The 12395-nt window shown below is 38.4% G+C and overlaps 1 protein-coding gene across 10 annotated transcripts in view; it reads right to left on the bottom strand.

Annotated features, from left to right (window-relative positions):
* Positions 1 to 12395, bottom strand: part of TNS3 (tensin 3) — a 298348-nt gene that overhangs the window by 164071 nt on the left and 121882 nt on the right. For 8 of the 10 annotated variants that reach the window (XM_041118287.1, XM_030041615.2, XM_030041616.2 and 5 more), the window contains one exon: positions 202 to 239. In XM_041118287.1, coding sequence (XP_040974221.1) covers positions 202 to 239 — 38 coding nt within the window. Of the gene's footprint in view, positions 1 to 201; positions 240 to 4214; positions 4428 to 12395 lie in introns of those variants that run through there. The other 2 variants (XM_030041621.2, XM_030041620.2) reach the window with 2 other exon arrangements.

Below are 12395 nucleotides of genomic sequence, written 5' to 3'. Positions count from 1 at the left end.
GCAAATGTTTTGGCTACATAGGGACCTGGTTTTTATTAACGGCAAGAACAATACCCTAGGAAAAAAAAAACATTCTTTTTTGACAGCTAGGCATCTGATTTAATAATCATCTTATTCTTAATTAGTTGATACAGCTTTTGTAGTCCCAACTTTAAATGCATGTGGATCAACAGCAAGAAGGGGGCAAATAAATATGCTTACCTTTTCTTCACATTTCCTGTGGCAGGCATACTTGCAAACTAAAACAAAAGCAAATAAAATATATGAGTAAAGGGTGGGTGGATTCTCCCCTCCATTTCTTTAGATCAGCTTTCTACTAGAGATCTGGCCAAACTCAAGACTGCATATATAAAAGTATTTACATACGTCAAAACAAAACAAAAACCCCTAAAAAGAAATGCATTTAGGTCTTGCTCATTCCTCAAAGATTAGTTAATTATAGTAGTGTTATCAGATTTGTGCATTCCATCAGCTTACAATAACGTATGTCTGGTTAAACTTCATGGGCTGATTATCTTGACACCTACCTTTACATCTTCACATGCACCAGAAGCATTACCATCTAAATAACACAGATAGTAAGATCAAATTGTTCCCAATGTAACCTGTGAATCTTAGTCGTATCAGCAGTTCCAGAAACCTAGGAAAAGCAGGGTGACTTCAAACTCACAAGCAACCATGACTGTTCAGACTTTAATTTCTGATTGGGAAATTCAGTTTACACAGTGTCACAAAGATTACTTCCAAGAGTTAAGCACTGGAATTCTTTTAAATTCCTGCTGACCTAAAAGCAGGAAAGGATGAATCATACTAGCAAGTTTAGATTCAGAAAACAGCACTTAACTTAAAAAGTGCCCAGATGAGCAGCGACGTAAATATAATGCAACAGCATAATAGCTAGAATCTGACACAGGCTGGTTTTAATAGATTTTCCATTTATATGCACTTCCTTCTTTACTTTGAAACTTACTTTATTTCCATGCAGTCTCTATCCTTTGGGTTACTGTGAGCTAAATTGTATTTTAAATTCAGGAAAAATTTTCTTATTCAATCTCCAAGACCAGTACCACAGAGGTTTAGCTGGAAGATTACCTAGGGCCTAACCTTAGACCACTGAAGCCAAGAGCCATGCTCATTTCTTGGTGTTTCTCCCAAGAGAAAGATATTCTACAGCCTGACCCAACAGGGGAGATACAACTACCAAGATGCGAGGTCAGCAAATACATGACCATGCCCGTTTCAGATTGAAGTGCATTGACTGCTGAATGAAAAACCCTCATGCTCCAGCCACTTCTCAGGGAAAAAAAAAAATAAGGCTTACTGACCCATTTTCTCATGCAATCTTGCAGGTGCTATGTTCACTTATTTTCCCCAGGTATAAGTTAGGAACAAGTTCTTTCTTCATAATGCTTCAGTGGAACAAGATTCTTTATTCTAAAAATTTATTAGTGTTCACACAAATACACTGCTCTATCTGTTAGCATTGATAATGATCAATAACCACATGCCACTTACAAACTCTATTAACCTTAAATCAAATGGAAGATGGCTTTTAATCCATGAGGAAAAACTTCATTTTCTTGTGTGACAGCATGGGGGATGCCTAAAATCATTAAGTGATTTCATGCACCGGAACTGCGTATTTAGTAGAACCCGTACTTTAAATCAGCATGATTAGCTTTGACTTTGCGAAAGGCTAACAGATGCTCTAAAAATATGCACACATACTGTTTCTTCTACAACCTGCTTTGAGATCTCCTGCAAAATGGTGCAATTAAAAAAAAAAAAAAGACACAATCACAAAAAGTAAAGAATAAAACAGTAAATCTGTCAGGAAGCCCTGATATTACAGACAAGGTTCTCATCTTCTTTACCGATGCTTCAGCCTGGATTTCTGGGGGGCAAGGTCAAATACAAAACAGAAATACATTTCATTCCACAAGAACTTCCATGATTTTGCTACTCGTTCATGCAAAACCAATTCATGGATGTCACCAACGGTACACAAAGTCTTTACCAAAGACGTAGATAAAAGTAAATGCAGTCATCGAGTGTTTTCCCTTTCCACGTACATGAAAAGTCAGAGTTTGCTGCTCTTGTGTAACACAACAGTACTGTCTTTGCTGGAAAGAAAGCACTGAAGTCAGATGTGAGTTTAGCCTGGACAGCAACAGGACCGAGTCTTGCAGCAGCATCCCATTCAAACGCTTAAGCAACACAGAAATATGGCATACAAACTCCATACATAATTAAAGGAAGAACACTTCACAAACAAAGCATTGCTATATTTATGAGATTCAAAGGAAACAGACTAAAGCCTCAAGAGGTAATTAGTCAAATACACATCAGGCAAAGCTCTCTGACTGAAAAAAAAAAAAGTGTATTTTTTCAGGTATTTAAATCTGTAACATTCTGAGGACAGAGATCTGATTCATTCATAAAGACAGCTTCACTCCTCCTCAGCATCCAGAAATACCCTTTTCATGTCTAAATCCAGCACTTTCATGGATTAGACAGGGTTAAGTCATTACCTTCTCTCCATCACTGCCTAATAAAGCTGATTATGATAATAAAACTGGGTAGAAATAAGCACACTGAAATGAGATCACTGACTGTCCAGATGCTGGGAGCAAACAAAGCATTCTTTTGTGCTCAGAAGCAGAAAGGAGATTCTCCCCCTTCCCTCCTGGATGAATGTCAAACTGCTCATTGCATACGTTGCTCCTAAAAGGCACATCAGCTACATCCCAATAACAGAAACGGATCCCCAAGTGTAACACCAATTCCCTTTTCTTCACAAGTCCGAATTTCACTAGTAGACCAAATCTCTGCCCAGAACAACAAAACTTAAAACAACTGAGCCCATTCTGATGGGCTGTTCTTGGCATTTACCAGATGCTCAAGCGTTCAAAGTATTTCATGTAATCTACGTATGTCCCACTGAGGTACAGCAGGTGTCACAAGTTTTCATTTGCCAATAAGGTAATATTTTTATTTATGTAGAGATCTATATGTGTGTGTGTGTGTATAAATATTTACAAATATACATTCACGTGTGAACATATGTACACAAATATATACATGCATATGTACACATATACACACACTCCAAAAACCACAAAAGTCTTGTTTGTAGTAAACATACAACCACTTGCTAAAACCAACTAAAAAGAAAAAAAAAAAGCTAAAAAGAAAAAGGCTGTTAGCATATGCTTAGGAATTAACAACTGATTGGAAGAAAGTATACCGTGGATCACTAACCTCCAGCCAATTATCAATCGCTAGATGATAATTCCTACCAACAATTTTATTGCTACTGTGGCGGAGTGATGAGAATAAACTTTGAGGTTGTTTTTGAAGTACAGATAAGAGTTAAGTCAGAGTACTTTTAAATTGATTTGCCCTTCTATTTTCTTGTCTCCTCTATTTCCCACATGCTCCATCCCTTCTCCAGAAGGGAGGGGAAAAAAAAATATATATATAAAAAAATATATACACACACACACACACACAGGGGGGGCAGCGAGTATCAGCAGCATTTGAAAGAAAGGGAGGTATCAAGAAAAGACCATGAATTGGGTATGAGGAAGGATGCAGGCACATAAAGCAAGAGTGAATGGAGTAAGGGCCGTGCTGCAGCAGCCACAACTCCCCAGGTATCTGAGCGTAGAAGAGTTAGTGGAGAGAAGCATCATTGCCTTTCCAGGCACATCCTTTTACAATGCAATTCATATGGTTTTCTCCACTACAGCTGCTAACGTCATGAACGGTGAGACATCCCTTCACCAACGCTAGCAAATTAACTACTCACCCACAGAGAAATATCAATTTGCTTGGTATTTCGTTACTTAGAATTCGTCTTACCACAGCTAATGCTACTACCTCGCAGAACTATCCCGCCTGGATGGCTGCACCCCCTCAGCCCAAGACAGGTTTTGCCTCAGCATTTACAGTACTTGCAAAGAGACAGATTACCTCAATCATTAAATTGCCAGAGAGCCTGAATCACATTTCAATATGCCAGCTGTTTTTATGGAAAGCCTTAAACAGTAGAGATGCACTTTCAGAAAATTTCTAAGGCCAAAAAAGCAGTATTACACCACAGTCGTGCAACCCGTGCCTTTTCAGTGCAACAAATATGCAATGCAAAAACACATAAACAACTGAGCATACTCACGGCACATCAATTTATAAGGAAAATACATGCAACTTACAGTTAAAAGATCTCAAACAGCAGCTTCTACCGAATGCTGGCATTCTTCAGGCAAAGCTTACAAGCGAAATAGCACTCAGCTCTTTTCAGGACTACAGCCCAAGTGTATTCGAACTTAAAAATGTGCCTGAAACACTCCGGAGGACTTAATCAACGTCACACTCGGCAAGGCTACTTCAGTTCTTCAACTGAACAGCTGAATGTCTGCATCCCACACATCAGCTCTCGTCAAATACCAGACTTTCCAAATTTGTGTTTAAGGATTCTGGCATCAGTTCCAAGAACAACTGTCCCAAGCTGGCTGGCAATGAAATGGAGGCCAAACCATATTTAGTCAATTTACTACACTTCAAAACAGTTCCTAAACAATAGCTCTGAGAACTCATTTTTTTTAAAGGGGGAGAAAGAAAGAAAGAAAGAAAAAAAAAAAAGAAAAAAGGACACTTCTCTGCATCAAAATAAAGATGTGTTAACTCCTGCAAGTTAACAATACTGCTGCCAGGGTAAAGGCAGAAGGACAAGCATCGCGAGTCATATTTTTCGGGCTGAAGCCCCAAAATTTTTATGAAATGAAAGTTCTACTTCTTACATTCATGCATGTAAGACGCTCTCTGAAAAACAGTAGCAATGTATTTACAAAGTAAGAGAGTACTTCTGTAAACTAACCACAGAATAATTTATGTTTCCCAGGACAAAGAGTTTAAGTTTTTCTCTGTGTAGTAAGGGCTACTCACCTTGTCACATTTTAGCATTTAATGGACATATAGTATGGCAATATATTCCATACAAACATTCTGTCACACTGTACATGCAGTGATTATTAAAACATGACTAGTTCATAAGGACAACCTCACACTTAACCACAGCTTCTATCAAGTGATTCTCCATGGTGGGTTTTTGTGAGTTTGTTTTTAAACAACTTTATGTATGGCAAGGGTACAAACAAGATAATTCAGAAATCCTCTTGGGGCAGAAACGTGCATACCAATAGAGAATCTAAGAGATGTAACTCAGTTTAATACCTTACCAATTCCTAAGAAAGATCACTTCCTCCAAAAGCATATACTACACAGCTCGATACTCATTTTTAACTTCCTGGTGACAAATAAATTACGATACTGAATCATAGGCCTAGCTGCTTGAAAGATCTTTCTTTTCCTCAGCTTCTCCAACTCAGCTTCCCCAAAACGGACACATGCTATTACAGCTATTTTTTGACAGTAATGGAAGAGTCCTTGATGATCCACAACAAAATGTAATCTAAGCCAAGCATATAAAAAGATCTGTGGAATCAAGGCTTGTTTTTTATAGTTCCCAATTCCAGTCTTCTCTGTTAATACCACGGAAAGACGGGTGTCAGGGTGTCGCAGGAGTGGGGAAGCCCAGCCATTTTAGTAGCTAGGCTAGTGATACCACTGCTGAGCAACATCTCCCTCCTGCAGGAAACGTTTTACACAAAATCCCAGGTCTGTTGCTGGCCCTGAAGAAAACACGGTTCCCTTTTTTCAGAAACGAAATCAAGATGTTTTAACAAATGCATAGCAAGGCCACCACAACAGGGTCTTCTCCAGTCAGAGCTTGGTAGAGAAAGACATCCATGACCAAAACGTCCCAAATGGAGAGAACTGTGCAACTCGCTGGCCATTTATATTTTGACAAGGGTTTAATAGCACTGTGATCAGATTATTAGAAAAAACTCTCACCGACACACACACACTTTTCTGCTGACCTGTTCCTACCAGCTCTGCAACAATTCAACTCTAGATAAAGATCCAAAATGAAAGCGGTACGAAAAACAGACACATGGAAATTATTAACTGCAGCATTAAAAATAAGATGGCACGCACTTTTGCATGGGGCAGAGATACCTTTGGATGGGGGGTGTCCTCTAGTTGGAAATATTGGGCTTTAGCTGCAAAAGTAAACACTTCTATTTTTAAGACGTTATCAGTCACATGCCAAAGATGTCGCAAGTCTAACAGCCACACTACAGCAACAACATCTGCTGGTGCATTTCCTGTGCCCCAAACATTTTCCTAGATTTTCTTTTGTTCTTTTTTTCATATTCAGCCAACCATTGTCTCTTCATCTGAATATTGCTCCCAGCACTTCATGACAGGGACTGCAGACATTGTTTTTGAAGATGAAGGCTCAAAGACAGCTATGGGAAATTTGTGCAAAGCTTCAGCATTTTTTAGTTGGGGTGGCGATACAGTAAGGAGCGTTGTGAATAAGCTTTCCTGCAGATGAAATATTCCACTTGCTGTTGCTGACAACAGCAGTGGAAAATCTTTATTGAGAGAAAAATATTTTGGCACTACTGCTGCAATAGTATGTCTATTCTTTTCCTTTACTCCCACCTTCTTCCTGTCTTGTAGGAAGAAACTTGACCACCAAGGGGGTTTTTTTGTTGGTTGGTTTTGTTTTGGTTTTTTTTTTTCCTTTGGAACTTGCAGTCTAACTTTATGATTTTAACTGCATCCTGAAAACTCCTGGGGGGGGTGTGGGGTGGGGTGGTGTTTGTTTGTTTGGTTTTTTGTTTAATTTCCCATAGATGCTGTTACAAAGGCAGAACATTAGCACAGGGAAAACGTTTTGACATTTTTAAAAATAAAGCACTCATACAGCAACTTTTTCCTCATCTTTTCAAGCTACACTTGCAAGTCAGGTAGGAAATGATTAAACCTTAATCCAGTTTGGAACCAAAGGTTATTTTTAGACCTCCTCCCTCCAGCTGAACAGACAACCCCATGTTGAAACATTTCATCCACAAAACCATTTCAACCAGACTACGGTTTATTGTAGCCAGCAACCCGCGTGAAACCAAAAAAATGGCTGGACTGTCTCCAGGTTTTTCTCGCAGCTGCAGACAGTGCAAGAACTATAAGATCTCAAAAGCTTCCATGCCTGTGATGGATCTTGAAAACATATCCTGCATAAATTACGCTAAGAGCAAGGATCTGAGAAAAAGAAGAGATTGGCTTAAAATGGGTGATCTTCAAAAGCTGATGTTGTTAAAAACTTATTTATTATGTAGATAAGACCTAATGGGCCTGGAAGTTTTGATTCACGACTGTTCTTAAGCTCCTACAGAAAATGTAAGTGACAAAGACCTTCACCAAAACAGAAAACAATATCGTCTATGCAAAAGAGGTCATCAACATGATCCTTCAAGTACTTATACAGTCGTAGGCATGTCTTCCAAGGGTATTTTTAAAATCTCATTATTGACAGTAGATGGGGACCCTGCATAAAACCATCTAACAACTCCCTCTCCTACCTATTTACAGGGTTCAGATCCTGTATGTATCTAAATGGAGTTATGTTTGTAGCTCAGCTTAGTTTCTTGAAGCTTTCTTCATGTACCAGAACAAACTCTTCAGCATTACTTATAACAGACTGCTTCACCCATCTCTTTATTTAAACTTTATCTTCCTATACATTATTCCTGTCTCCCGTGGTAGTTCCCCCCCTCCTTGTTTTGAAGCCAATTAGAAGTGCGAGGTTTTAGCCAAATGCATCAAGATTTACTTTGATGTTCCTTTCCCCACATGGCATATCAAGTTCATCACACTCAAATTATACACTCTAATGATGGTAGCATTTCATTTCAGATTTTTGGGTTAGAGTAGATAATTCTAATTTCAATTTACCCTTAGGAATTTTGGGTCCTCTTCAAGTGGGCTAAGTTTATAAAATTGCAGGTATACCAGATCACATAGCAGTCATTGGTTTTCCTGGAAAAATGCATGGGGGACCACACAGTATCACATTTACTTCACTTTTTTTTTTTTTTTTTAATTTATTAGCTGTAATGAACAGAAGCTGAAGCTTTTTCAAAACCTTAGCGGTTTGAACTTTAACTTTAAAATAAATTTTATAACCACAGATCAAATTCTGGAGTGATTAAGTCAGTCCTTATGAAGTAAACAATGAAGGAACTCATGTTTCCACTACAGACAACTTTCTGAAACATCATCTAATATCTGTGATGCAGCTTGGCTGCTATGAATGTTAAACATTCCACTAGAGGTTTTTGCCTTGTGTATTTTTTATTTTTAAATTAGTAGGAACTTACCTTACAGATGTCTGCCAAAACTCCTCCCCCAGTTCCCACTGGGGTAACAACATGTCATCAAAGGATGTCAATTTTACAGCTTCTCTCAGCTCCAGAGAGGGAGATTCAGTCAGGATGCTTATGTACCACTTGTGTAATGCCTACTAATTACAGTGGCTTCTTCTGTATCTCTGTATGCTCCAGTAAGTCTTTATTCATCCTTCCTTTTCATGTCTTTGCTGTTGTTATGCACATAGCTTCCATGTTTTGCTATCTAAGCTCTGCGCTGAAATATGAATGCATAGCTTGTACAGCTGTGTTAATTAGAGTACATTTTACTAATCTGGTGGAAGTTGCTATTTACTGTGTGCGCCTTTTGTCTAGGAAAGAGGGGCTGACCTTCCCAGGCTTCTGGTGTCACAGATGGGCTGCAGTCCACGTTTCTCCTTGCAGCCTCCTCCTCCCCAGAACAGTACGCTCAGTGTCACTCGTGCCCAGGTCAACATCCACCCATTTCTGAGGGGTTCCTAAAAAGACTTCTCTGCTGCCACTAGATCCAATTCACGCAGTCTCCCTTGGACATCCTCCCAGATGCCTCTCACAAACAGGCTGACAGTCAAATGAGGTTTTATGGCAAGAGCCTGGGTCCCTACCTAACCCAACCTTGCTTGGGCATTCCATAATCCCTCTTTCTTGGAGTTCACAGCAGCTACAAGCTATTAATCTGCTCTAGGGCCAACAACAGACCACGCTCCTTGGTCCTACAGCCTGCATATCCTGGTGATGTGCAGTTGTCGGTCTCTCTTATCATCAAATGTTGGTCGTAACTGAAAACATACAGTGCTATCAAAAAGAAATTCTAGGTCTCATTTTCTCACAAGTCCTTATACCTTCTAAATTTGGAGGCAATTAGCAGTTAATTGCTTAGGAAAACAGTAAGGTTTTCTGGTTTGTTTGTTCGTTTTCTGCTATTTCTTGACAAGTCTGAGCCATACATACAAGAGATCCATCACTACAAATCTTAGAAGTATTAACTGAAGCAGTTATCTTAAAACCGTCCCAGGGAAGGCAATACAATTTGCTGGATCAGTGCTCAAAAAAACATGTAAGTGTACATACAAACATCACGCAAAAAGCAAGAGGCATATGATGAAAAAACTGTTTTAATTTGATGACAGTCTTCATTCTCTCAAAGATCTCCTGCATTACAATATTAACATAATTATGTGAGCATGCCTATTGCCATAATTAACCATAAGATGGTTATGTTATAGTTATGTTCAAATTACAGTTAATATATATCTTATATATAATGTATTATAAGATCAATAGATGGATAGATCTCATAATATACCCATATAAGCACCTAGTAATACAGGATCTTATTTCACAAGGATCACTCCATGGAAACCAGGGTGACACAAACACCCCTACCCCACAAATACACATTACATGCTTCACCATTTACAGTCAAGTGTAATGCCACTGGCCCAAGCAGGATACAAATTCCTTTGGCGTTTCTAGCTTTCTAGTTTGTCTGCCAGAACTGTAACCGCAGACGTGCTTTGCACATTATTAAGATACTAATATGTTATTACTGAACTTAGCAGTTACTGAAAGACAGGGTATATAAAACCACCTGCTATCATATCAAATATGCATGTATTTACACACACAGTATGCACAAACAAGCCTTAAGAACAGTTTGTCAGCTCCAAACGAGTCTCAATACAAAAAACATATTTTGTCTTGCCAGAAGCAATGAACATCTGATTAAATACAGAGAATTCTTTGTATCAGCTAACTCAAAATCTCTTTTTGTGTTAGTTGGAGTGGATCAGTAGCTGTGACCACAAGCACAATGACAAACAAGCAGGTGAATTTGAAAGGAAAATATCAAACTTCTTAAAGAAGAAAACCAGCTCCAATTGTCTTCAAATCCTGTTCTATGATCTGTAAGCAGCTAGAAGCTCTTGATTAAACACAGATATCGTAACTTGATGAGAAAATGTACTTTCTACTACCACTTCACACAACATGCACAAGGAAACAGTCCAGGACTTATGTACCAAAGCCAATCAGAGACCTTATGTTAACATGACTTACAAGACAGAAATTATACAGATTAATTTTAAGAAGGTGAATTGTATTCTTTATTACACTCAGCTTGCACACAATACCATGGCAAGCATTTCTCTGCTCACAATATAGCTAACAGTACATGCCAATGTAATTTAACACCTCTTTGGCTAGCATACATACATGGTTCAAAATATCAGGAAGAAAGTAAAACTCATATGTAGGCAAACCATCAAGGAAAAAAGCTTTCAGGAAAAACAAAAAAACTGAGTAAAATTCTACAAGCACTCCTACTGGGATTGCTCCAACACATGTTTCCAAATCCAACACATTCATGGCTAGGTTAGATTAACAAAGAGATACTCAGTTCATTCAGACTAACATTAATTGCTTTAAGTTCAAAATCTAGTTCATAAAATGCTTTGTATTGCATGTAAAGCCTCACTAGCAGCACCTAAACATGTTAACTTAATCGTCAGCTGGAGGGGAGTTTCATCAACAGAAATATGAAGTGTTTCAATTCTTCATACTTATTTTACCCATCAGTGCTCTAAGAGCTAGAAAATAATACTGTGTTATTTAAAACTGCTCAAATTTCCCAAATCTGGTCTCCAGTTTTTACATTACCAGAAAAGGACTTTCTGGAGATTGGGAAGATTCAGAGCATCTAAAAGGCTCTCTGTTCTGCACTAACAGTCATTTGATCGCAACACAACAAAGATAGATGATAATTTTAAAAAGCTAAGGAAAATAAAGTAAAATAGAAATATAAAGGAAATTCCTATTTTACATATATAAAAGATGCATAATAAAATAGACATTCACATGGAAAATATACAGAAATTACATCATTATGACAGCTTGTTTACAAATAAAGTAAAATACTGAATATTCAATACCTAGGGTAAGTAGCTTAAAAAAATATAAAATCAAAAGGCTTTTGTAACACTGCAGCCCTTGGGCTAACTATGTGAATGTGCACGATTAGGATGTATATCTGCTTAGCCCTGAATTAAATTGAACTGTACTGCAGGAAAGATCGAACCAGAGCTCAAAAGCATTTGAGTCTGAGGTAGTGCTGAAGAGACATGGGGAGTCATGTGGTCCTCAGCTTACTGCAGAATGTACACCTACTGTAGAAATCAATCAACAGCTGTTTGTCCTTTCTTCAAATTGAGAATTACATCAGAGACACAGCCAGCTACAAACATGCTTACCAGGCAGGGAGACAGCCAGGGGCTTCCCCTTCTTCAAATATGCCTTCCCTTTTTCCACTCTTTTTGTAGAGCTTGTTAAAAATAAATTCACTGTAACTGAGTATGCTTTCCTGAGGTGGACTGAAGTATACAAGGACAAAGGGACGTCATCATTCAAGCGTACCTTTCAGTCAATCATTCATTCTTCATAGAAAGCTTTTAGGCACTGCATTCAGACCTGGCTGCTAGCAAAGGACACATTTTGCAAGACAGGGCTAAACAACACACCCCCAAAATGACTGCCACATACTAATGAAAACTTATCTAACCAACACAACACCCAGTTATGGCTTTTTTTTCTTACAACAAGTAGATGATTCATTGCTAGATAAACAGCAAATACTACATAGTGACCAATCTGGAGCCTTTCCCCTCCCCTCATTTCTCTTGACATGTAACTTTCCTTTAACTGATAAGATATTACAGTCTGGAAGGAACCTGCAGTCTGTACAAAGAGCTATTATTTTCTGAGGAGAAACTGTTAAAAAGCAAGATTTTCTCATTAATACACAAAGGAACTTTATTTCTTCTTAACTGAAGGCTTTTCTTCTCCCTCTCCTTCCCCCATTGCCAACTTGCTCACTTTCATTCAGCCACATCAGGGAGAATTTACCAGAAGCAGCAGCATCGGGATTTGGCTCTGAAACAGCTAGTTTATTTTTCTTCATATTAATAGAGTTTCACAGTACTAGGGTACATTTCAAGTACTGCAGTGCTGGCAAGGGAACAGACAACTTTTAGTTCTATCTTTTCCAAAAGTCTGCTTTATAAAGCCCATGCTGTAAGTTAA

This window comes from Aquila chrysaetos, chromosome 18, assembly GCF_900496995.4.
Source record: "Aquila chrysaetos chrysaetos chromosome 18, bAquChr1.4, whole genome shotgun sequence".
Taxonomy (NCBI): domain Eukaryota; kingdom Metazoa; phylum Chordata; class Aves; order Accipitriformes; family Accipitridae; genus Aquila; species Aquila chrysaetos.
Note: the sequence above shows the minus strand (reverse complement) of the source record. Positions and strands in the feature narration are given on the sequence as shown.